General features: G+C 32.3%; 3 protein-coding genes across 3 annotated transcripts; 2 read left to right on the plus strand and 1 right to left on the minus strand.

The window, feature by feature from the left end:
- The first annotated feature begins 251 nt into the window (after positions 1 to 251).
- Positions 252 to 11,797, plus strand: LOC132940991 (lateral signaling target protein 2 homolog). Its single transcript, XM_061008838.1, has 4 exons — positions 252 to 537; positions 2,268 to 2,857; positions 7,912 to 8,475; positions 11,221 to 11,797. Exons 1-4 carry the CDS (start codon positions 483 to 485, stop codon positions 11,359 to 11,361), a joined length of 1,350 nt encoding a protein of 449 aa, XP_060864821.1. The 5' UTR covers positions 252 to 482; the 3' UTR covers positions 11,362 to 11,797.
- Positions 11,798 to 18,548: 6,751 nt separating this feature from the next.
- On the minus strand, positions 18,549 to 27,621 carry LOC132941878 (uncharacterized). The gene is made up of 3 exons (XM_061010097.1): positions 27,449 to 27,621; positions 23,577 to 24,080; positions 18,549 to 19,047 (listed from the first exon to the last, which is right to left on the minus strand). The coding sequence occupies exons 1-3, from the start codon at positions 27,516 to 27,518 to the stop codon at positions 18,704 to 18,706; spliced, it is 918 nt and encodes a 305-aa protein (XP_060866080.1). The 5' UTR covers positions 27,519 to 27,621; the 3' UTR covers positions 18,549 to 18,703.
- Positions 24,885 to 25,609, plus strand: LOC132941879 (mitochondrial import inner membrane translocase subunit Tim8). The gene is made up of 2 exons (XM_061010098.1): positions 24,885 to 25,148; positions 25,213 to 25,609. The coding sequence occupies exons 1-2, from the start codon at positions 25,008 to 25,010 to the stop codon at positions 25,381 to 25,383; spliced, it is 312 nt and encodes a 103-aa protein (XP_060866081.1). The 5' UTR covers positions 24,885 to 25,007; the 3' UTR covers positions 25,384 to 25,609.
- Positions 27,622 to 27,894: the final 273 nt, after the last annotated feature.

The raw sequence follows: 27,894 nt of genomic DNA on the forward strand, positions 1-27,894 counted from the left end.
TGCATTAGAGGCAGTCATAAAATTACTAATTACTCATCCCTGTCTAATATTTTTCATTATTTTGACACGAAGCGTATAGGTCGATTATAATATAGAGTCGACTCGCGTATATACCGTAATGTACGTATAAACGCCCGTTAATACGAGCGAGGCATTATGTATATATAATAAAGATATCGACGAACGCCCCTTGGAAACGGATGGGCGGGACTTGTACGAGCTGAAACAAGTGTCCCGCGTTTGGCCAGGGATCAGTGGCATTATATTCGGTGCAGTTGCAGAAACATTCGGGTCCGACGAGTGTTGTACATCACGACCGCACCCCAAAACCCGGCGGAGTAGTTGTACAGGCTCAATTTTTTTTTTTTTTACGTTTTTCGGGACTTTGGTCTCATCGTCGGGTGGTCGAAAATAGTTTCCCGCGTGTCTTACAGCTCGTGTATCAGCGTGAAAAACAGTGTTCATCTTTGCGTCCGCGCGCCATGGCGAGCGATATAATCAACTATTCTTCTCGACATTATCAACCGAACTATTCAGGTAAGCAATCACATTTTTTTTTATTGATCACGACACGTGCGCGATCGCAATATGGGTATGCGTGCTATTTAACAAAAAAACAACAGGTCTTATGTTTATAGGTACCTACATTTTTTAAGGCTCTTTAAAAGTAGGTATATATAATATAGGTAGTTGTAATTCATTCTTGAATATGTTTTTACTTTTTTGTTTAATAACTTTCCGTTTTACGAATTTCAAATTTTGGTATATAGTTTTCAGAATCTAAAACAAATACTTATATTGTATATACTATAGGAATATAATATTAGATAAATGTTTGTTCCGTCGAACATAATGTACGGGTATATAAAATATATTGTAAATTTACGTTTAGCATAAATTCACACAGTCAATACTAGGACACTAAGTATACTATAGGTATACGGTTTTGAAACAATTTTTATATTATAGTAAATATTGACATTATATTATTATTGTCAAACTTAAATATGTGAGAACTAATATGTATTTATGTATCATCGGTAGGTAAATCGTAAATGTACCTACTCTAGTATAAAAATAAAAAATAATATTTTAACTGACATATTAGACGAAGAAGAAATGTATATGTAGGTACCTATACTAATATCCATATAGATTACCTACCTACAAACGAAAAAGGTAACTAAAATAATTCTCATTTAGAAAATTTAAGTCATTCAAACATTTTAATGTCAAATTCTATAATAAAATAAATGTCCATTTAAAAACTTACAGTTTATATGTGAATCCAATAAATACATGTACGATTATTATTAGGGCATTTCACTGGAACCATTTGCTCGGGTTTCGGATAAATTTTTTTAGAAAACGTTTGGGTATCGATAAATGTTATTAATATACGGGTTTATATACCAGATACGAGCTTAGCTCAGTTGGTACTTCTACGTATCAGCTCTTAATATTATTTTTGTTATTATTGTATTATAATTGAATTACGCTGAAATAAATATGGGTTGATAAGACGTGTGTTTTGTAAAAAACATAAAAAAATAAGAGTTGATCAGATCAGACCTACGCATGAGGTAAATATAGATATTGTACCTTTTACAAGAAATAAATTTCTCGGATATCATCAAAATAACCTAGCCCCCTCCCCTCCCCCCCCCCAAAAAAAATTGTTATAATTATTACTTATCATAGTTATTACAATCAATAATTAATATAAGTACCAACTTCTTTAATAAAATTATTCCTTTTGATAATAATTATTTTTAAACAACGAATTTATTACAAAATTGACCTGATATTCATATGAAATTTGTACCTAAAGTAAAAAATTTTACTAGGTTTCGGTATAAACGGAATTTGGGTTTCTGAAGGGGTTGTAAAGATGTTACAGATTTGGGTAAAGTCTTGTGTGAATCACTGATTTTTATATTATAGTAGTTTATAACCAGTACATATACTATAGCTGTTGACTCCCAAAACATACGAATTGCCTCCCACCTTATATTATAATTAAAATAGCTGTTATTATACATTATACACTATAGTATCAACTCCGATGATTGGGAAGTTCATAAGTTTATACGAGTTGCCTTCCGTAAAATATAGCTTCATGAACTTCTCAAAATATACCACATATAAATTGATGAATTTATATGCTTACATAAATTGTTATATTTATAAAAAAAAATTGATTTAACAGTAATACATGTATAATAGTACATAACAATGACAAACAAAACGATATTTTTGTGTTACAGTGAAGCAAGAATGCATGACGGCCCTCGGTGTAGCGGCCACGCCGTCGTCTTCAGCTGTGCCCGGCGACGGGCGTTACGTCGTCCAGGACCTGTCGCCGTCGGCTCCGTCCTACTGGATGCCGGGCGCGGAACAGCAGCAGATGGTGACGTGCGTCGTCGGTAGCACCGCGTCGTCTTCGTCGTCGTTCGTGGACGACGAATCCACGTCGTACGAGGACATCACGTACAATAATTACGGACCATCTTCAGTGGCCGCGCTGCAGGCCGCCGCCGCAGCCGCGGCTGCCGTGGCCAATTGCGACTACGGTGGCCTTTACGGTCATCATCTACACCAACACCAACAGCAACAGCAGCAGCCGTTGCTGCAGTACGGTAACGTCGGTTACTACGACGGCGGCAGCGGCGGTTATCACCAGCTCGACCACTTGCAGGGCTACGACGAAAAGCCGGCGGCGTACGACAACAACAACGCGGCCGATGTATGTGACATGAATTCCGCAGTGACGGCCGCCGCTGTGGCCGTCGCTTACGACGATCCGTACGCCACGACCGCCGTGTCACAACTCGATCGACGGCCGCTTACGCCACAGGTATGCACGTGCTTATATTATAGTATTATATGTTTATACATAGGCTGCTACCTATCCTTTCAATGATTGCCAAATCTAAAAATCAACAATATAGGTTGGTTGTTCCGAGTTGAGTCTTGAATTTAGCTTATTCTGTTCTAGGGGGAAAAAAACGATAATGTAAAATGTTTAGTTTTAAATTGATGTTTTGTTGTTACCTATACCATACGTACAAAATACCTTACTCCAAAAAAAAACTATATACAATATACATAATATAATATAGCCATATATGCACCTACTTCTATAGTTGTTTACACTGCACACAAGTAGGTAACTTAATAAATATAAATATATTTTTAATAATAGATACAAAATCTTCGATTTGAAGTAGGTACCTATAGTGCTTTATATTGGAGTTTTGGGTCACGTAAATGCAATAAATCGTAATTTATAAATAACGGCGGACGTCGGCGGTGTATACATATATATATATAGTATATGGCATAAAAAACTTAATATTATTCTACAGCTACAAGGAACCCGCGAATAATATTATATTATATCGTGCAATTTGTGCATCCCATAAGCACTTGTTTATTCTGCGAACTTTCCCCCATCAATATTCAATATAATTATCATGATAATTGATAGTCAACCGTAAAATACTTTTTTTTTATGGTAAATGCAGTCAAACGAGGGTAACCCCGTCCAAATTAGTTTTCATAACTATTAGGTGTGAAAAGTAACATATATATATATATATAGTATATACGTAATATGCGTGTGTACGTTATGTACTTATGTATGGCTGTACCCTGCCAGAAATTCTGCGCACGCCTATGGTTCATCCTGCCACGAAGCACAATAATCATCGCGGGATGTGGGTGGGAATAGTGTCGTCGTTGTTCGTCAGGATCCAGAGCTATCGAACCGCGAGACAAGTTTAGCCACTAGTCAGTACTATACAATAATATTATGTACAGTTATTATTGCGGTTAGTTATTATTGTGGAAACAATGTGGCCGACGGCCGTGCAGCAACAACTTACCGCAATCCAACGAGGACCGCGCGAGTTAAACCCTCAACTGCAGCAGGATTGTAACGATAAATGTTCGGGGACGACCACTTTTTGAAAACGCGTCAGTTTTCAAATCTCGTGGTGTAAAGCCGTGTTTCCACTTAACCGTTTCGTGGCGGATTCCCTATATTTGACACGTATTAATTGAATATTGTAGGCATACATTTTCAAACACTTTCAAAACTATACTCGACATAACGGTAAAATTGGTTTTAGTGAAAACCCTCGGAATTTAAACCGACTGCACACCTCTTCTGTGTTTCGTGTCGTGATTTTGTACAGCAGTTTAGATTTTTCGAACCACATACTTTTGAGTTTTGGTAAAATATTATATGCCTGACAAAATATGGTAGGTTTTTTATCAAGCCAAATCTAACCCGAAGTTGAAGTATCTCAAGTTCCTCGTCGCACGTGGCACGTGCGGTAACTATTCGCCATATTATATTAATGTTTGATAATAGTATTGATATGATAATGTGTTGGAAAAATATTAAAACTGAAAATGGTAAAAACAAGATACGACACGAAACACCACAAAGGCGTGTTGTGGTGCAGTCGGCTTTATTGAGGTTCTATATTATATAATATTATAAGCCCGCGCGGTGTTCCGACTCTGTCTTCAACTCTTCAACCACGGTATAAGCCAGGGCCTAAAATTGAGATAGTTTGCTACTGCACACCTAATTCCACACCAAAATATTTTAAAATAATGAACATAGACCTAGTGGTGCACATGCCACATATAACTTCATTGCATGATTGTTTTTGCTATTCATTAATAATTAGTTATAATACAATCTAAACCAATCTTCTATAAAATTCGTCGATACCCATAGCCTATAGGTATGGCCATCATATGACTGAACGTTTTAAAATTAAAAACGAAATAGCTTGGGTTAATATACTTATTATATTATAAGCCGCCCAGAATATAGTGTAGTCGGTATTATTTTTAGTGTTAAGGATTTTAAACAAATACAATATAGTAATTTTCAATAATCAATATTGAATACTAATCAAATAAAAAATTATAAAAGCCGAAAATAAGTACTGCACACATTTAAATTTGCTACTATACCTAAACTCGTGGTCGATGTAACCAGCGGGTAACCGTATCATTTTTCGTCGGTATACCTATTTGGTCATCCGTCGTCACTCGTCGCTGACCGTTTTCTCCGCGATCGTCTCGCCGGGGCGGCGCCATCCAATGAACAACGATATTCGACCGAACATAATAATATATTAATATATGACGTGTTGTGTAGTGCAGTGACGGATATCATCTAGCCACGAAACTCGATCTATATAAACAATAATTTAACACTGCGGAATAATTTTTACTATATTTGATTATAAGCTAAAAAAAATATTATATTATGCTGTTTTTCCGTAAAAAAAATTTGATTCAAGCTGGTTGCGATTTTTCCAACTAGCAAAACCGCTCGTTTTGCACGCTACATTTTTTTATAAGACACGAGTGTTTTTTTGCTGTAATTCCCTAAAACAGTCTTTATTTTTTATTGGTAAGGTACTAAGATCTCAACTTGAATAATATGCTTAACTTATTTGGTTCAATATTACGAAAATTCATGAATATAGTCAATTTAAAATAACTTTTCAAGATGGCATGTCGAACGAGAACCCCATTCGGGGTATAATGGAATTTCAAGTTTTTCGATATTGATAATCTAAAATTTAAAAGGAATGTCCAAAATTTAGTCTTTTTATTTAAACCCATTGTTTGGTTACATTGATTGTCCATTTCTTATCGAGTTATAATCGATTCGCGAATAAATAAAAAATATAAATAAAAAAATAGCGGAATCTTTATCTTCTCCTATAAACGTATTACATTTTTGATGTAGTGGCTCCCATCCTTTTTCATACTACGCGGCTACGCCACCATGTAAATTTTCAAAAATGTTATTCCCCTCGGCCCCCTCCCTTTAAAAATGTATTATAAATCATCTTACGAAGTAATAATATTAAGTATGTGAAAAAATGATTGAATATAAAAACAAAAATATTAATATAAAATATAAATAATATAAGTAAATTGAATGAGAAATTTGAGACTGCAGTTTCCTTTTGACAACCATACCGAACATTTGTATGAAAAATAAACAAATTATGATCGGAATCCATACCAATACATATAATATTATGTATAACTGTTTGAAAAGTAGCGAATAATTCAGCTCAAAATGTGAGCGGCAGGTAATAATAAGGCCAATATTGATTTTTCCAATCGTGATAATATTAATAAGCACAAATTGTGTTTAAATATGCACAATTTTTTATTTAAAGTGTTATATTATTGATTTACTGTAGTATATACGACTGTCAACTATATAGATATATGTTAAATATTTTATACCGCAGTCATCGTATACTCGTAACGTGCATTATTATTCATAAATTAAGTTTTATTCCGCAGTAAAGATCATTTGCATATTATATCATCATCATTATAAACTATGAAGGATGTGTACCGGTCCCATTTTTACGCGCCACCGGAACTGTCGTGCAACAAAATAAATCGCGACATCCCCGCACCTATATAATATGCGTCTATTATACGACCAGTTTCAATTTACCCTCAGTTTTTTTTTTTTTTTTTTTACTTTCCGGGTTAGGTCGAGCACTTGGGATTTTATTTAATGGGTTCGGAGTTATGACTACATGTTATATAGGTACCTACTCCAACACGTGTACAGTGTATCCCACACCGCTGCAGTGTTAGACCACACTATACATATATTATATTATATACATATGCACGAGGCACCCGACCCCGGAAAGGTGCAAACTGACTCGGAAAAAAAATTAGAATTTTCGGTTAGCCGTATAGTTTTAATTATTATCTAGAAACGCATAAAGGTAATAGTATACTCGCTCGCACATGCGCTGGATACACGCGTACAGTGTACGATTTCGTGGAGATTAACTCATTAACTAGGTATATTATATTATTTTCGAATAAAAAACCCGGATCAATAATAAATACAAATTTAGTGCTCGTTATGAGCGGGTTTCGTATAAGTATACACCATCATTTAGTTTTCGTAAAAAGGTTTTTTTTTTTTTAATATTCGCGCTTCTCTCCCGTCTGCAATGCGTGTGGTTATTACTGCGCAAACATTTTTTTTAATGAAGACAGAATAATATACAGGATTCTATTTATATTAAACACGCAGACCCGCAGTTTATGTTCAGCTTTTGTCTCTTATTACGTACGGTTTACAATATTCTTATTACGGGTTTTAACGATTAATTTGATTCCAACTCTCGAATTATTGGAAGGGGGCCAATACGAATACTTCAGACAGCCTCGGCTTTGTAGATAGTTAGATACTTTACAATAGGTAGGCGGTTATTGTTTTAATATTACACGAACGACATAATATTCTAATAACAGTTGTATCGTATATATGTAGGTTTACCTAAAATGGTAAATTTACCATAAGTCATTAAGTCTATTAATTCTATTTTACATTTTACGCCGCGGCATGCTAAATACCTACTTCTTAATCTTAGGCAGTTGTAGGAGACTCGGAGGATGTTTATGAATTATGATTTATTTTTTTAACTTATAAATAGGTTGATATAGGGTGGCTCACACGTGCATTTAATTTTAACAGATAAAAATTGAATATTTTGTATTTATTTAAATTTTAAATGGTCACAAAATGTATCATTGTATAACAATTTATTGTGTTTATATCTATAATATATTTCGATTTTTAACTGAACAAAAACAGAAAACTATAGGTAGATAGATTAAATTTAACTCGGGTAGTACAGCTAATAGTGATGTAATATCATATGTTAAATAATAGATGAAATAACTGAAATTTAGCCAATCGCTGTCTTTGACCAACCGTTGAAATAGAGATTGGTTATTTAACAACCCACCACCATCGAACGCTTTAGCTGATATCAAAAACAATATCATAATGACACATAATATATTAAGCCGTTTCCCTTTATACAGTACCGTCCTGCACAACAAAGCAACAACAATGCCTCTGCTGCCGGCGGCGACGACGACGACGACGACGACGACGAAAACGACGACGACGATGAAGAAGCAAACGACGACGGTGACAACAATAAACGGCTGCAGCTTCAGCCGCAACAGCAACAGCAACTGCAATTTCAACGGCGACAACAGCTGCTGCAACAGCAACAGCATCTGATGCAGCAACAGTGCAGTTCTTCGGACCCTGTCCCGACGACTCCGATGCCGGCGGCGGTTCCGGTTGTGCGCGTCGTCAAGCGCAGGAACACGGCCAACAAGAAGGAACGGCGACGGACGCAGAGCATCAACAACGCGTTCTCCGACCTCCGGGACTGCATACCCAACGTGCCGTCAGACACCAAACTGTCGAAAATCAAAACGCTCCGGCTGGCCACGTCTTACATTGGTTACCTGATGACCGTGCTGGACAGCGACGACCCGGACACGGACGGTTTCAAAGCCGACCTGTCCACGCACACGTCCAAGCGGTCGGTGCAGACGCCACACGTGCAGGCCGAGAAGACCCAACAACAGCAGGTTTGTACATAAAAACGAATTTGTATATTATTTAGCCATTAATTAATTATACGCTGTGGATGGGTGTCACCGGTTTCCGCCAAAAATTACCTTTCCGTTTTCCGCCAATACCGTTTTCCGCCAAATCAGAAAAAACGTCATTCCTTTTTCCGCCAATTATAAATTATAGAATTTTAAAGTTTAGGAACCCTTACGTAAAGATTTAATAATTGCACACTATAGAGTTAAAAAATAATAATATTTTTTCCAGTTATTACTTATTAAGTATATACTTTTGCATCACATACTTTGTTAATGCATCTCCAACGAATTTTATTTACTCCTTCATATGCCTTACTAAATTTAAAATTATCAATCACAATTTGTGGTTTTTCGCGTTTACTCGTAATTAATTGTGCAGACATTACTCTAGTTAAAACACATCAAACACTATCCACTGATCGGTGATCACTATAGTCACTACTCAATACCGTAATATTTCTAACAAATCGAACCAACTATTGCAGCATGATATCAGATGACAGATTAGATAATATTATCTATGAAATAATATTTTCTGTGTAGATAAAGACGCATACAGGTATAACATTTTAAAACCCACCATATAAGATATTATATACCATAATATAGACTATTATATCTCAAAATAAACCATAGGTTTATCGTTATGAGTATTATGATACGTAAGGGTTCCCAAACTTTGAAATTCTATAATTTATAATTGGCGGAAAAAGGTATTGGCGGAAAACGGAAAGGTAATTTTTGGCGGAAACCGGTGACACCCCTGTGGATATACCATGGTCGGGATTAAATTAGGCACCCGACCGCGGTCTGGCTGATAGCAAACACCCGACCAATTAATTGTTATCTGCAAATGAGCATGCGTGTGCACTTAAAACTATAAACTGTGGGATTGATGGTAACCGGAACAAAAATCCCCCGAAAAAAAAATTCACAGACCACTACATTACTAACAACCACATGAATGTGATTGGCAGACTACTTTTTAAATAACTAAATGCGTATGGCGTCATAAGCATGTAATACTTATATTCGTCAGTGTTTTCAAATTTCAGGAGACATTAGTTCTAATTTTCTAATTACAAATGTAGATCAATTACTAAATTGACCAGGAGTATATTATTATTTACTCGTAATTATCATGCAATTAATAAATATTGGGCGAATAATTCATTATATATAAAACATATAAATCAAAACAATTGTATAAAAATATAATACATTTTTTAAATTAAATTTTTTTTTAATAGATTTTGTTGTTGAATTCCATGTAGCTTATATTTGCTTATAAGGTTAGTTAAATAAAGTAAAATGAATAACAAATAACAAATACAAACTAGACAATTTATATATAATAATATAATATATGGACGTAAGAAATCTGTCTGGAGTAGGTATAATATTATTATGTTCAAGTATAGCACTGTAGCAGTATACCAGCTAAGGCCTATATACTCGAAATTCGTGCATCGAGAAACGATTATTAACGGTTATTTACATGCGGTATACCACTATTATACCTATGCGTATTTATATAACGTAATTTTCGAACCATTTTTACGATAAAAACGTCGTTACGATCGATGTAGTAAGAGCGATGCGTTTTGTCCAGCGGCTCTCGGCGCACCGTGGGAAAGAACAACTAAAAATCGATTTCAATTTAGAAGAAAGCGGCATATCAACTGTTCAAATCGCGAACACTTTCCAAAGAAAATCGCCTATGTATACGCGTCCGAATTTATATTCACATGACACGTATCAATATTAAAGACGCGTTAAATTATCAACGACGCATAATAATATATACAGTGCCACACACATTGATCAAACGGCCAATACCATGTCGTATAATACGAAATTTTTTCATTTTCAAGCGACTCTGTATAGTATCATAGTATTTATCACGCCACTGTTACCATCGTCGCCTCGTCGCATTACGTCCAAATTCGATTGCCGTTCTTAATGCAGTCGCCCGACGTTCGCTACACCCGACCCATCTGCAGTGTAATAATTGAACAATATAAGCACGCGCCTGCAATACCGCGGAACCCTAAATATTATGATTGGAGAGCGATATAATTATTCGCCACGCGATCACCGCAGCAATCAACTATAAACCATAACCGTGTTCAAAACGCTTTATTATAACACACTCTTATCGTAATATTATAATACCATAATTATATTATAATATACTGTAATAGGACCGTATGGGACGCCATCGCATAATATATTGTGTATGATATATTATTTATTACACGTCTGACACGTGACACTTCGATATCTATTTACTATTATATCAACGACGGCTGTTATAAATTATATTATACTATTTATACGTAATTATATTATAATATTATGATGTGCACACTGCGGCAGCAGATGATTAAATAACACATATCAATGCGTATAATATTGAGTAATAGTCATAGACATATATAAACAATGTTTATATGTGTCTATGGTAATAGTATCTATATTATATGGTGTTATATATAATATATAGTTACACAATTGCCTGGTGGCCAGTGCGTTATACATCGTTACAAACTGCTCGAAGTTCCAACCATACCGAACATTTTTTTCTTTGTTGGGTTTGAAAATTAATAAATGATGAAATTATATTTTGTACGGGTACTTCTTATGTGTGTATATTAATTAATATTACAAAATATACTTTTTAATGGCATTAAAATATATTATTTGTTTTTTTGTCGCGTACAGATGACGATCGCCCGAAACCCTCTGAATCCCGCCAATGACCACCAACACCAAGAACACCAACACCACCACAAGCGGAGCAAAGGCAGGACCGGGTGGCCACAAGACGTGTGGGCGTTAGAACTGAAACAAGAACAAGTGTAACCACGCGCCCGGTGCACGCCTTTCCGGCGACCTTTTTTTTTTGTTATTGTTGAAGAACGATCAATAATCATTTAGGCGCGGAAAGATTGAATCGTATGCCCACGCGTAAATATGAGGATCACTATAGCGCGGATCCTGAGTGTATATAATAATTAGTTATAACTCCTAAGTAATATCGTTTATATAATATTATCTATTATACTATGTATGTACATAAAAATGTACGCGAAACCATAATAATTATGTGTATTATATTATACAAAATGCGATAATGGGACACAAGTTTGTTATATTTATTAATCCTGCGACGATTCGTCGCACTAGACGAGCCACGCTATATTGTAGAAATTAAATGTTGGGCAAAGTGCATACAAATATATCCGTATGACCGTATATATTATAATATATAAATACAACCTATCGGATAAAGTAAAAATATTATTTATAAAAACGTTCATTTCGTGAATTACACGGGTAGTTTGTACATTGTCTACGGCTGAGTAGGTAAACTTTTATAAAACGTACGATAAAATGATGATCAATAATTATTTAATAACAATCATTTTTATGTTAATGATAACTTTTTTTTTAAACAGTATGATTTGGTTTTTGCTATTACAATGACTTGGTATCTAATTTGACGATTTAAAGCGTTTGGCATGTTGACCATTCCACAGACATCATCAATTTACGTAGTCTGTACCTACGTAGTCTTTACGACACAGCATCCAAGTACTCAAAATAAAAAGACTTAATACTTTATCTACAGCACATCGGCTATTGTGTATAAATTAGCTGGACAATGTTATGTATATACATTACCTTGTCCCTATGGGTAAGGTTATTATATTACCCGTGTAAAACGTAGGTACACTGCCCGTTTTTACTTTTGTACCTTACTCGTAACATATACATGGTGATATTTAAACATGCTCATCCCCATTTTTCCCTTTGATAATACTTTTATTGAAGTTCTGGTTTTCAGAATTTTTAAGCATACCACCATATTTTTAAAATCCTGATATTTTCTGTACTACGTGAGTGTCCTGTGGTGATACAAAATTCTATTTTTTAAATGAGAACCCATCCCCCCTTTTACTGAAAATTATTTAGCAGTTGATTTTCTTGAAAATTATGATGTATCTAAATAAAAGTTCTAATAAGTAGTTTTATTATTTTATTTTATTTTAACTTTTTACCTTACAGGTAACTCGATTGTTTTTAAAATAACGCGAAATCGATGAACATTTAGTCAACCTACCCTAACTGAGTTTAAAAATCATTAACTAGTGCCGAGATTTGTATATATTATGCTCATATATGTATATATATATATGATGTCAACTTCTGCAATTTGGTTTCATACGGTCACAATATATTATAAAGCAGTGATCGTTTCGATGTTCATTGTTTCATACTATTATTATACACAAATAATATACGACGCGTTTAACATAGGGGTATGTACTCACCGTTGAAATATAGTGTCTTGTAAACAGAACGAAATATTATGTCTATATTATATAGAAGTTATAAAGGGTAGAAAGTAGGTGGAACGATCTTTGCACCAGCACGTCATATAATGTCATAATTAATAATCATAGATTTCGTTGAACGCTGCTGCAACCGAGTCCTGGAAATATAATAATATTATGATCTACCGCGCGAATATCGAGTCCTGCTCGAGGGAAATAAGATTGGACCTTTATTATTATGATAGGTGTATATATAAATATATTATTTGTTGTACTTTTTTTTATAAACCTTTTGAGTATTTCTTAATTAAATTATTTCTATACCATACGATGTCGCATTCTATATTATATCGAATATTTAACGAGATGCACATACATTATTATTGTATTTATACATAAATTATTGTATATTATATATATATATATATATATCTGAATATTCAGAAATAGGTATCTACCTATAATCAGGCTCGGATTCAGGGAGGGGGGGGGGGGGCTAAAGTCTCTTAGGGAGGCCCCGTGGAAATGTTATGTATTATGTATTTATTTAAACACAATAAATAATTCAGACGTCCAAAAATCCATAAATTTAAAATATCAATTAAATTGTTAATATTGTTATCAAATCGTATCCATAAATTATAATCTATTATGTAGGCACCTACTAAAATTATAACTGTATTTTTTCTGAAAAAATGTAGCACCCCTCCCTCCATTTCAGGTTTCTGGATCCACGTCCGTCAATGGTCTGTCCACCGAGAGAACATAATATACGCCGCGGACCGTCAAAAATCGGTTATTCTGCGAATTCTCAAGCTATACCCTGGCATAGTGAAAATCGACGTGTTCTCTCACTGAACAGAGTACATTATAGTCATGTATTATTAAACGATATAATAAATTATATTTTACGAGTACTTACAATGGTAATTAGTAGAGCATCGTGATTATCCGTTGGACAAAAAGTTTAAGAATATTATAATATAATAGGTTATAGGTAACATACGACGTGTAACAATATGTTTTACATTAAGATTTACAATTTTTTATTTAACTTAGTACCCAGAAATGTATACGGCTAATGGCCTATATTAGGACCCCTTAGGGCCGGTCTTACAAATTACAATTGCTGGTAAAGTGTCGGTTAACGCTAACCGACTAATAACAGATTTTCTTACCGGCAGAATTCGGCCAGTCGGTTAACTTTAACCGGACATCGTAAGAACGGCCCTTAATGCGTTATTTAATAACAACAATGCACTCCTGATTTTAAGTACCTATGCCTATAGAAATACATATAATATATGTAACTGTATTATTTTTCCTCACGACCACTTGTCCGAATATACATATAGATCAAAATACGATAACTCTACGTCCCTCAATCGATTTGGATAATATTGAACGCGCTCGACTTATATTATTTTGATTATTATATTATGTAAATAGTGTTAAGTAGTAAAAGTGCTTGGATTTTCTTCAACAGTAACTTTTCTGATAGGAAAGTGCATCTAGTTGGTACTTTGGGATGTCAAAACATTTAACATTTCCCAGTAGTTTTCAAAAGCGACGTAAAAAAAAAAGAAAAATTAAGGAAAAACGGGAACTTTTACGCAAAATCTGTTTTCGAGAAAATCGATTTTGGTTTTTGTTGCAACTCTAAAACAAATGACCGTAGGTACATGAAATTTCGACTGAATGTTTATATTAGCATTTTCTATACACCATAATATTTTCCAAATATTTTGACTTATTTTGAGTTGTTTACGGACATTTTCAGTTTCCATTTTTTTTTGTTTTTTTTTCTATGGATGTCAATAAAACTTTATCTGTTGGGTAAAAAAGCTTGAAAATGTAATACAAGCCTCCTACTATATTGTTACTATGATATTTGAAAAATATTAAAAATCCTTAGTCACAGTTTTTATTTATAAGCATTTAAAGTTCAAATCTTGACAAAATACTGAAAAATCACAAAAACTAGCAAATTATTTTGAGTTGAAAATTCATAAAAATTTTTCTTTTTAAATGTAAGATTTGAAAATGTAATACATGATTATCCATAAGTTTGTCTAACTTTATTAAAAAAAAAATGTCTACAAGAAAGTCAAATTAAGTTTTTATGAGCGTTTGAAATTCATATTTTTACAACATTTGATATTCACTCGATTTCTCATGTAACGATTTTCTTATTTTGTTGTAATTAAAAAACGTATGACTGTAGATACTTGAAAATTTCACTAAATGTTTATATTTTCATTTTCTATACACGGTAAAATTTTGAAAATAATTTGATTCTTTTTGAGCTGTTAATGGACATTGTCAGTTTTCAAAATGTTTAGTTTTTTTTTCTATAAATATCAATAAAATTTTATTTGTTGGGTAAAAAAGCTTGAAAATTTAATGCAAGACTTCTGATATATTGTTACAATAGCAGTTGAAAAATATTAAAAATACATAGGCACAATTTTTTTTTATGAGCTTTTAGAGTTCAAATATTGACAAAATTTATCAAATTTAAAATTTAATAATTATTTTGTAGTTAAAAATTTATAAAATGTTCAACTTTTATAGCTAAGGATTGAAAATTTAGAACAAGGCTCCACGTAAATGGATTATATATAAATTACTTTATTCACAATAATATCATCAATTAGGTATACTTGGTAATATCATAGGCTGACTGACCGTTTTCACTCAGAATCGCTTTTCTTATACAATGATATTATATCATTGAATTCAAATTTAACACCATCCATTACAGTGATCCACTTGTAACCTACTGTACAGCAGAGTGACATCAATTTACCCACCTTTTTGTTATTTATATTTATGAAAAATGATGCAGTGTCGTACCTACATTTAATAGTTATTAAAGTGTATACAAATTTGTACCGACAATATATATTTTATTTATAATCTTATTATGTGTGACGTGTGTATTTATTGCGACGGATGTAGTCCACGTCGTATTATCAGTAATTAATAATTATGTTATAATATATTATTATGTATAATATATCAGGCGACAAGCGACGTTACCGTAAAATCGAAACATTGTACCAAATAATTTTATGTAGGTACCTATACCTACAAACATGAGATTGAAATAACTGATGATCCTATTGATCCTATTATATGACACAATCGATAGTAACGGGTCCAACGTGCGGTCTATCGTCTATATAGATATACCGCGGATACTATTGGTTCATTAAAATGTGCAATCTACAGACATTTTAAACCTATATAATATATATGTAATTACAAATAGAAGAACGCATCTCTACATTTTACTGTTAGGGTGACCATATTTTAATATTTATACAAAAAAAAACAAAGATATACGATTTTGGCTCTAATTCTAAAAAATAATCCTCTTTAAAAAATGTTATAATGATTTTAATATTTTTAATAAGTAATTTGGAAGATGATATTTGCCTGTTAAATATGTGATTAAGGACAAAAGGGTCACCTTTGTTTTGGAGATTCCATATATATATTATATACTATTATATACAATGCGCAATAATACGCCATTTACACATATTTTTATGGAAAAAGAAACATCGTAAGAGCTACACATAATGAAAATAATTAATTTTTAAAAATCCAAGAGGGGTGGATAATTTTTGAACAACATAAAGGGGTTGTGGGGGTGGAAAACGACTGCTAAAAAAACTGGATGGATGATATCATTCCGTAATTCCTCCCCTCCTACATCAATAATAACCTGCTGTGTGTAATGTGTATGACGATCCTCTTTAGATTCTGAGTGGAGCCAACAATGTACTTATTGATTTTAAAATGATATGTGTTTTTATTTATTTATTTTTTGTCTGAAGACACTTTTTCTTATAGAAAATATGCTCGTTGACTCCAAGGGAGGTTATTCGTAGCAAATTGCATCTAGTTGGTGCTTATGAGGGGTAAAAATTAAAAATTTTCAGAACTTTTTTTTCTTAGAATGTTTTACTACTTTTTTTTCTAATTTGCCATGTCAAGTGCATACCCCAGTCCTGGACCTGAACTTATAATACTATTTTTTTGAAAAATATCTATTCGAAAAATCAGAGTAACCTGCACTGAAACAGACCACTCTGTATACACATCAATATATTATTATGGTGCTACAAATTAAAATATATAATAATAATATGTTGTCTTGGGGAGCTCGGTGCACACATGATTCGCGGCAATATATTATATATATATACCTATATATAGACTTACACCGTTTTGTAAACAAGACCTCATTAGGAGATAATATAGGGATCACTCCCCGACCAGACAATATTGTATACGTCTATACAATAATTTAACAATATAAATAATACAATGCGTATAGGGTTCAGAAGATGTTGGTTTTGCATGTTTTTTGAGGGATAAGATTTGTTGCCAAGTAAGATAAAAATAAATAATTAGTTTCAAGACATTACCTACGAAGATAAAAATATTAAATATTTATACGGGAAGTGCATATTTTTACATGTCTTGTGGTATTTTTGTTTTAAGGGCATAAATCTTAATTTTACAATTTAACAATTTTTGAGCATATTTTATGATTATGACCAATAAATAATAATACAATTCCAAAACATGAAAATTAAAATAGGTAAATATACATTAATTTTGAGGGATCTCAGTGTTTACTATTTGTATATTATAATATTATAATATTGTGTTTTTAAAACACCTAGTAGGTATAAAAATACAACATTTTTTTATTATTTTCTTTAAATTATGGGTTTTCCATCTATAATTTGTAACTATACATATAATTATAATAATAAGAATAATTGTATTCAGTAAAAAGTTTTCAAAGCGGTTTATTTATTATTAAAGTTATTATAGAAATTAGAAATTATGTTTTAAAAATTGACAAATAAAGGTATCTATTTTTCATTTATGTAATTTTAAGAGTTTAACTATAAAAGCACATCAAATTAATTTAACTTGCCTAAGAATATTAATTCTAAGCTGAACTGTTTATAATTTCATAAAATATATTTTTTATGAGACTCTTTTTTGGTACTATAGAGTATAGACTAATCACCATTATAATTTAGACTTTAGAGTGTTTCCGGGTTTCTGTCATCTACAGCCTAAATATACTGAGAAAAGACCATCCTCCACAAAGAAGCCTTTCGTGTCTGGCTAATGTAGACATGTTCGAGCTATTACCTATATAGTAATTAGTATTCCTGCGTAAATCGATTACCTTGCAGAACTATTGATGTCCCCTCTTTTCTCTTACAAGTGAACTTTAAAGTTCCTTTCCATTCAAAAATGGAATAATAACTTATAAGTGTGTCATGTTGTTCCCCATCCACAGCAACAACTACAGCTACGAATGGAACATGTAACCAAGTGACCATATTATATGCGACGAGTCTGGGGTAACGAATCGCCATGCACCTTACATAGCGATTATTAGGTAATATTTTGAATGTTGTTGAATTTCTAATTTGTATACAAACCTAATCTGTGAAATCTAATATTTATTGTATTATTGTTGTTATTATTTTAATTTAGGTATGCCAAATTCTAAATAATCACAACTATTAGTAGACTTATATACCAAATGAATAATACAATGTATTGTAGTATTGGACCAACTGTCGTAACGGGCCTTGGAAATCCTAAGGACTACTCCAAATTTATAATAATAATAATATTATTATTTTAAAACGGATTAAATTATATCAATAATAATAATATTATCATTATCGTTTTTATTAGACTACGAAAAATACGGACTACGCTAAATCATAATATATAATATAACATATATAATGAATGTGTGAGTTTCGTTCTTGTCCCAACTTTCGGTTCAAAGCACGAGTTATGCACCTCACGGAAGTCGTCTACACGGCCTGACGTTGCGCCGCCGCCGATTCTGCGGCAGCTTGCAGTGGGTGTTGTTGTTGCTGCTGCTGCTGCTGCTGCTGTCGCTGTTGTTTGAGCAGCGTCGCGTTCGACTGCTGGTACAACGCGTTTCTGGCGTCTCGCCGGTACAGCAACGTTTCGCGGCCTAGCCTGGGCACTTGCGGCTGGGCCATGATCGCCTGCCGGCCCAGACGCGGCGAGAAGGGTGGAGAGTACGGCGGCGATCTGGCCGAGTGCCGCGATCGCGACGCCACGTCGTCATCGTCCTCCTCCGACGATCTGCCGTTCCTCGCGTTCTGCTTCATCTGTATCTGAGTGTACACTGCCGGGAATAACGCACAAGTATAAGTAAATTATTTTTTTCTAAAGAGGCCTATAGGGGGGGTAGGGGTCTAGACCCCCCGTCAACCCACGAGAACCCCTTTGTTTCTTGAAATGTAATATATTCTGCAATTTAAAATACTAAAAATAAAATACGTGATCCATTGCTGTGTCGATCGTCACAGCGTACCTACACGCGTGTCGCGCTCGTTAGCGCTACCGTTCAATATTAATTGCTCATTAAAAGTTAGTGTTTTTATATTATATTAAAACCAAACATGTTCCGTAGTTATACGTAATTCCAACTAATATTATAAAACTAGTATGAGAACCTAAAAGGCTAAAAGTAACATTATAGTAATAGGTAGGTATATTAAAAAAAAAAACGAAATCCGATCAGTTATGATGCGTATAGTTATTATTATGATATCAGATATTCAAATATCAGTTATAGTTATATAAGTCAAGAATTTAAAAAAAAAATCAACTGTTTTATGAATATTTTTAAACAAATTGTCGAAACAGTGATGATTCTATATTTTTATTAGAACGAACATTATGTTCGTATCATTTTTATGTATCAACATTTTATAATAATAATTATAATTTATTACTTATAAATAATATAACTTTTTTGTATTTTAATGCTTTATTATACTTAGTAAAAAAAATATTCAAATAGGTACGTATTCTGTATACGTTATTTTTTTATATTTATATTTTTATATTCAAATACTTTTTTTTTAAAGTTTTCATTATTAATATTTCAATAATATGTGATACTGTAGCGAATCATTGGCCAGTTGAAAAATATTTCTCGAAGGGTCGAGACTAGGTACTCAATCCGGCCTCGAGTATTCTGAATACAAATTAATATACTTATACTAGTAGTACTTTACAAAACTAGCCTGCTGGCACGCGTATACATAATTTTATTTTTGTATTACCGTACGAACAAAAACACGATTTAGCACGAAAACACGCCTCCAACACCCGAAGATAAGATTACTCGGGAGATTATCGCCACACATATACATATAAAAAATAATATAATATACACGCTGCTCACAGACCTACACAGTGGCCTGCAACGGTACAGCTACACAGGCGATCGTATAACGCGTCATTTACATTTTACATAACGATTTGTTATTTCTGCAATTTGGGGCGGTGAAACGATAGTAATTATTATTATTTTCGCAGGGTCTGGCGCAGGGTGTGGTGGTGGTTTCCAGGAGGCTTCCAGCGTCACGCCCCCCTCAAGGCGAAGTCGGGTCGGCAATTTATCACGACATTGTGATGTTCTGCAATGCCCAATGTATATTGTGTCATGTGTACGACGACGTGCGGTCTGCGTCTGCCGAAGTCGAGTATCGGATAATATTACGACAAAACAAAAAACGCGATAACCATACGCTGCGACGCAATTTTAGACAAAACACAGTGAAGGCAGATCCCAATATTGTCGTATGGCGTTGTCATAACGTCATATTATGATTATAAAAATTAAGCGTATTGCTGGAAAAAATATGATAAGAGAGTATATTATTATGTAGCCCGGAACGGCGAAATATGTACAATACAATATAATATTTACGATATGAAATTAGTACAACATGATGGTTATCGACGTCCACGCCCAGCGGCGTAATTACGCGGTGGGTGATGTGGGTGATATATGATAAATCGCCCAACAGAACCTTTTTTTCTGATGGCTTGTTTTTACTTTATTATAATATTTATCATTTTGGCATAGAAATTAATAGGAAAATATGTCATGTAAACTTTAGATCGGGCGTTTTCTATAGGCAAACACATATTGTGCAGTCTTGTAATCAAGATTTAGTATCTCGTCTATTCTGTTCGAGATTTAGCTGGTAACATACTGAGTAACTGGTATTATACTAATATAGTATGTTCAAATAACCTATTCAAAAAATACAAAATAAAATATTAAAAATTATTCTAAATAAGGATTCAAGATCATACCGCACAATAGTACAATACAACGATATGTATACCTAAAGTACCAGTAAAAAATATTACTTAATTTTAAATAATCTTACTTTTAACACCGAACACGAAAATATCTAATGTCAAAGTACCAACCATGCCCAAAGAATTAACACAATTCACATGCTTATATTATATCAGTCTAAAAAATTACAATATATTACCATAGAAATTAAACATAGTTAGATATTCGGCTACCCATAATAAATGTATCGAATTATTGCATTACTTGTTACATTAATTAAATGATGATTTTATTAATTATTGATAATTTCAGTTTTTTAGATTTATATATTGTTTTATTTAATTACACGATTTTCTACACTATATATTTAATATGTATAGTGTATGAGCTTGCAGTTTATGAGAGACAAGAATGATTTTTGACCAATAAAATAATTGAATATTGTAAACAATGTTAACTTTTGTTGCGTCCGCATAATATCTAAATTAGGTAGTTACCTATAATAGCCTATACATTAAATTATTGAGATTCATTTTTGGTTCCGAAAATATAGTCTTGAAGAACCATATTTGTCTAAAATGCTGTGACTGCGGTTTGGTGTTAGTTTGTCTATGTATGATATATATGATATATATGATTGGTTTAGTGGTGTCACTTGACAAGTCAGTCCAAAATGTCTAATAGATAATAGTGAATAGGCAGGTTACCTACCTATAGTTTGTTTATGTGAAATAGCCAATAGGATTAATAGGAATAGTTAACTAGGTATATTATAATTGTTTTCGAGTGAAGATATAAAATGTCTGAACTCTTATTAAGTAGGTAACTCCACGTAACTGGTACGACCGCATTAATTATTGCAGCCTTTGGTTATTAGTTATTCGTTATAAGTTATAACTATCATAATATACAGGAATATATTCTCTGAATCCAGTATAAGACAATAATACATCATATTATAAAACATTTAGGTATATAATATAGAGTACCGACATTTTTAATATTTCATAACTTTAACAAAATAAACCCAATATACCTTTTAGAAGATTACTATACAATATTTTAAACCTATATTAAAGTTATAATATTATGTGGAGTACTTTTAAGTTGTATTAGATTAATAATATATTAAAGTGTATGAGGTGGTTACTAATTTTGTTTTCTTCAGTTTTCATAGCCGGACGTGCAGAATAATATATGTTGTTCGTTGAAACCCTAATCTGACGTCCAGATGGATATTTCTTGAAATATTATACTAATACGCGTGTACGATAAACAGAAACACTGGATACAGTACATTCGTGTGTTGTACCAGTACCATCCTCTTAAGTTGAATTGTGATAATATCACTGAGTCACTGGTGGGCGGACAGCTGGTTTCTTAAATAATATATTTAGGTAGGTACATGGCGGTATATGCGTTATATATATATATATATATATATATATATATATTATACCACCAGAAGCAGTGGCCAGAAAGTCATTATGGGGTGTGTTCGTAACTGATATAATACCAAAACATGTGATATAATGCATGAGATCAATCACGCTGGGGTGTGAAACAAAAACAAAGAAAAAGGGGCAAGGGCATAAGTACGTCGTGGCTTTAGCCTATAATATGGGTCATATTACTCATATTAGTACAATATCAACATTATATTCGCCACTAAGACTTAAAATAGGCATTATTACCACCCTCTTAATTAAATATAATAATATACATATTTTAATCAAAATACATTAAATAAAAATATATATTATTTAATCAATTACTGTACCTACAGTTAGTAGTTAGGTACGTTATAATATCGTTATAAAGATTAGAAGAAAATTTAAAATTTAAATAGGTTATAATATGTTTGTCAGAATTAAATATTGGTTGAATCATATAAAAATGCGATTCAAACCTTTATACGACCTACCAACATAAACTATTAGCAAAACCATTTTAAAACCCTTTGAACGAAATCTAGAAGATTGAATGTGTTATAAATTATATAATATTCATAGTCCAAAGAAGTTTTTATACAAAATTGAAACATAATTATCAAACGGATACGTGTATGTCTCAAAGTCATAGGAAATGAGATTTATGTATATTCTCCGACTGCAGTTAATACAATATATAGGTATAGCAGATAGTAAAATACTATATATAAGTGAATTGTAACATACTATACAGTAATTTCGACTGCATTATAAAACTTACTGCAGTTGCCAGTTGCCCAGTTGGCTCACGCATTATATATAATAATTATTAATTAATATATATTATACAGTATACGAAGTAGGCACTATACTGATATTTAATATCTACGTTATACTTTATACTAGGTACCTATATAAAAAATGTATTATTGATAGGCCCATCGACACTCAATCCGCCCATGTCCAGGATGTATTATTACACCGATACGAAAATGTCAAATAACTAATAAAAATTATTGACAAACCTCATATTATCTCAATACCTTATGATGCGCTACATAAATATAATGTAATTTTTTTCCCGTGCCCCCATTCTCCACCGTTACCACTTTATGTACTCACGGGAATTATCGATGATCGGTACGAGCACCCACGGCACGTTGTTGATCAGATCCGAGACAGCGGCCTGCTCTGCCGCCGCCGACGTCGAGCCCGAGGCCAACGGATTTTGTTGCAGCAGCGACGAAGCGGCCGGCGCGATCGCGTTTCCGTCCACGGGATGCACGACGTTACCGCTAAACGGCGATCCGCCACGGCGTTTTCTGCGGCCCAACCGCGGCCCAAACCATATGCCGCCGTTGCTCGACTGGGTCGTTCCGCCCCGTTTGTCGGCCCCGAACAGCGCGGCCGTGGCCTGCACACCCGTGACCGGAGATCCACCGCCGTAATAGCCGGCGCCGCTTGAGCCGCCGCCGACGCCCCCGCTAACACCGCTGCCACCTCCGTAGTCGTACCACAACAAGTCGGCGACGGGCCTCTGTTGTGCCGCTGCTGCTGCGGCGTCGGCCACCACCGCTGAATAATCGTAGTCCAGCTGCTCCATGAACTTTTGCGCTTCTTGTAAGTCTATATAAGCAATAGTAAATTATACAATATATTCAGCATCCCGACACGAGCCCATATGATAGGTAGGTAGTCAAATTATACATTAAAATACGATCTGCAAGAAAATTAAAAATCTACATTTCGGGGGAAAAAATCGTTTCGAAGTGATTAGGATTTAGAAGGACATGCACGACAACGCCCGCCCGCACACGGCTTTCGCCACCAGAGCAAGTTAAGTGTGCATAACATAGAAATTAATAATTATAATATCATCTTAGATTTTTTGAAATAAAGTATAGTACCTATTCAATGTTTTTCATCAAAACCTCTTAAGTACAATAGGTACATCGTACATATTATTTGTGAAGTACCTAACTTAAGTAATATAAAATTACTGATTTATGCATAGTTAAATGTGTAATGTGTATATTTTATAATAATACCTATAACATTTAGGTCGTATTAATTTTGATTTTGCATGTTATAGTGCATTGTTTTACCTTTTACTTTAAACAGAATAAATTCAGTAATTCAGACTTCTTCAATAGAAGTTCTTTTGGAAATACATTAATGTGTGAACTGTGAACCTAATATCGTGCCACGGTTTAAGATAGAATAAGTAATAGTAAGTATTAAGTAATAAGAAATGGTCTATCTTAAACCGTGTATTGTGCTATAGAAAAATATAATTATAGCATTGATTAAATATACAAGTATTATATTTTAATAATCAATGATTATAGGGTTTAGTACTTTAGTAGTTGGTAGCCCTGGAAGAAGTCGAGATGCAGTGATAATAGCCCGGCTTGGTATCATTTTATCAATTCCACAATAATTATAATTTTCTCAATTTGTAAGTGTACGCACGTGAATTTATAATTTTTCAAAGTTTTTATTTGACAGTAATTTATTTATTTGAGAACATAGTCATTAAATATTTAAACAACAATGGCAGATTTCTTTAATAATAATAGTGATAGTTTTGACTTGGGTTCCTCGTCTGGTACCGGTACTACCGACAAATTGAAAGCCGATGAAATACAAAAAGTTATAATGATGGAACAACAGAAAGCACAATTAAATGCTCAAGTAACATAAATATTCTCACGCTCTGCATTCTTCTTTTCCACTATCATTTAATTTATTTTTCTAGATACAAGAGATCAGTGAAATGTGTTGGGAAAAGTGTGTGGATAAACCATCAGCAAAGCTTGGTGCAAAAACAGAAGCGTGCCTTTCAAACTGTGTTAAAAGATTTTTCGACTCTTCAGTTATTATTGCACATAGATTCAATCAGTTGATCCAAAGGTCCAACACTGGTTAGCCAAATACCTACGTTTTTGTGTTTTATTCTTTATTATAATGTTAATTCTGTAGTAATTGAATGAGAACTTTTCAATATAAATCAAGTAATATAAATTGTTTTTCATAGTTCTGTATTGATTGTACATACCTATAGTTTGAGTGAAATTTGCTTGTTATAATATTATTAATGTTCTATATTGTTCAAAATAAAATAAAATATAGTTCATAATATTATTCGTTAGAAATAGTTTGCAATATGTTGACTGTTTTTGTTTTTTTTGTCATAATTAAGTTCTAAATATTTAAAAAAAAATCAATGAGCTTACTTAAAATGTAATTTATATATTATAAGTAAATAAATAATATTTTCCACTACCATAAAATAATAATAATAAACTTTAAAATAATACGTAAATACAATTTTGGCTGTATCCTATGTAAATATTATATTATATAGTATTTTTGTCTTATATTAATTATTAATTAACACGCAACATACCTAATAATTTGAATAAATTAAGTATAATAAATCCAAAATCCAAACAAAAAATATTAAATCCTAAAAGTTAACGTTATTATAAATTAAAATTTTTATTTCTGTTTTTTTTATGACTTTTAAAGTTAGACATTAATTTAATGATGCTTACGTTAAATTAAACATATATTTTTTATTTGTACACGGCTTATTTTGTAATATATTCAATAAATAATAACAATACAAATAAAAGAAATTATTAAGAAATTTTAAAAGACCAAAATGAAAATGTGAGTGTTATGTTATTACTTATTTAAAGACATTTTAATTTATTTTTCATTTGAATAAATTTAAAAAAAAAACATTTATGGTTTTAATTTTGTAGTTAATTTTTGTAAAATATACAGGTATTGTTAAGTTTTCTCTTTAAATATTTGGAACTTAACAATACCTGTATATTTTACAAAAATAAACTATGAAATTAAAACCATAAATGTTTTTTTTTTAAATTTATTCAAATGAAAAATAAATTAAAATGTCTTTAAATAAGTAATAACATAACACTCACATTTTCATTTTGGTCTTTTAAAATGTTTTAATAATTTATTTTATTTGTATTGTTATTTACTGAATATATTATTTATAATCTACCTACTATATTGATATTATAAGGACAATAACTAAAAATTAATATAATATGTTAAGAATAATTTTTTTATATTTGTGTAAAATTAAGCCTATTTCTATGGTATTATATTTTTTCTGATAATAATGAATAAGTATAGACTAATAAATAATCAAATTCAGGAATACCTGAATTAATACCTCATTAACTCATTATCATTTTTTAATAAATTGATACATTCTACAAGTTGTTTTGAACATTTATGTTTTTTTTTAATTATTTGTTTGAAAAGTATGAAAAGTGAAAACCACTAAAGTTAATAGTTGACTTACGACATAGAGTTTAAAATTGTAATATCATAAAATAGAGTTCAATTTGACCTTTATAATAATATCATCTATTCATATAAAAAAATTAATGATAGTCCTATAATTAACTCAACAAGACAAATTACTAGTTTTAAAAAGATATTACCGTAAAATTACATTTTTAAATAAACATGCTATCCACGCATGCTGACTGCCTCAGTATAAAAACAACTAAGATTCACGTAAAATAAGTTCTGGTCAGATGAAAATGTCTTAAGATTTTAAAACTATTTTCTATAGATTATCAATATTATGTTAAATTCTAAAAAAAACATTTTCAAATTACAGCTGATGTAAGTGTAAAATGTTAGGTCTTTTTACTATTGTTACAAATTAACAAGCCTTGCAGAACCGAGAATCAAAAAATTAAAATATTTTATGGAATGTACCAATAAATTGTACATTTGTACGAATAAACACCTAACCTAATCCTACCTACAGCAAGTACCTATATAGTAATCAAATAAATCTTAATACAAATGTTACAAATAATTTTCACATTTAAAAAAAAAAAACATTTTAGTTATTACTTATTAAATACCTACCTAATAAAATAAAATGTTCAATATTATATTATATTATTATACTATAGTACTATTATACATTTATGACTTACCATTTAAAATGCTTGCATTTGTCATCAACAGAGAACACGCAATAAACCACAAATAGCACACGGTGCACATTTTGTCTACTATGCCTGTACAGTTATTTCGAGTGTGTCGGGATGAATAAATCGAAAGAGACTGTGACTCGGACTTTTATACAAGTTGGTCGTGGGTGAATTAAACCGAAGAAATGCGTTTTGGATTCTTAAATCCTTTTATATATATATATGTATAAGTACGCAAATACGCAAAGGTGTATCACAACTCTGGCAAAACAAAACAATCAATTCCAATTTGGTTGCGAAAAAAACAACAGTTGAAATACTAGAACACGATAAATTTTTATTTGCTCAGGTTATTACTCTTCGGATTGTCTTAATTGTGTCATTTATTTGTCGATGTTCATTTTAAAAAATGTCTGTTTTATTTATCACACGCGTTATCGTAGTTCCAG

The sequence above is a fragment of the Metopolophium dirhodum genome, chromosome 3, assembly GCF_019925205.1.
Source record: "Metopolophium dirhodum isolate CAU chromosome 3, ASM1992520v1, whole genome shotgun sequence".
Taxonomy (NCBI): domain Eukaryota; kingdom Metazoa; phylum Arthropoda; class Insecta; order Hemiptera; family Aphididae; genus Metopolophium; species Metopolophium dirhodum.

Bases quoted from the DNA above. Each gene is read 5' to 3' on its own strand.
- LOC132940991 (XM_061008838.1), top strand. From the start codon at position 483: ATGGCGAGCGATATAATCAACTATTCTTCTCGACATTATCAACCGAAC. The intron at 538-2,267 runs GTAAGCAATCAC...TTTGTGTTACAG, and splicing joins TTATCAACCGAACTATTCAG to TGAAGCAAGAATGCATGACG. The intron at 2,858-7,911 runs GTATGCACGTGC...CCCTTTATACAG, and splicing joins GACGGCCGCTTACGCCACAG to TACCGTCCTGCACAACAAAG.
- LOC132941879 (XM_061010098.1), top strand. From the start codon at position 25,008: ATGGCAGATTTCTTTAATAATAATAGTGATAGTTTTGACTTGGGTTCC. The intron at 25,149-25,212 runs GTAACATAAATA...TTATTTTTCTAG, and splicing joins AAGCACAATTAAATGCTCAA to ATACAAGAGATCAGTGAAAT.
- LOC132941878 (XM_061010097.1), bottom strand. From the start codon at position 27,518: ATGTGCACCGTGTGCTATTTGTGGTTTATTGCGTGTTCTCTGTTGATG. The intron at 24,081-27,448 runs GTAAGTCATAAA...TTGCTTATATAG, and splicing joins AAATGCAAGCATTTTAAATG to ACTTACAAGAAGCGCAAAAG. The intron at 19,048-23,576 runs GTGAGTACATAA...TATTCCCGGCAG, and splicing joins ACCGATCATCGATAATTCCC to TGTACACTCAGATACAGATG.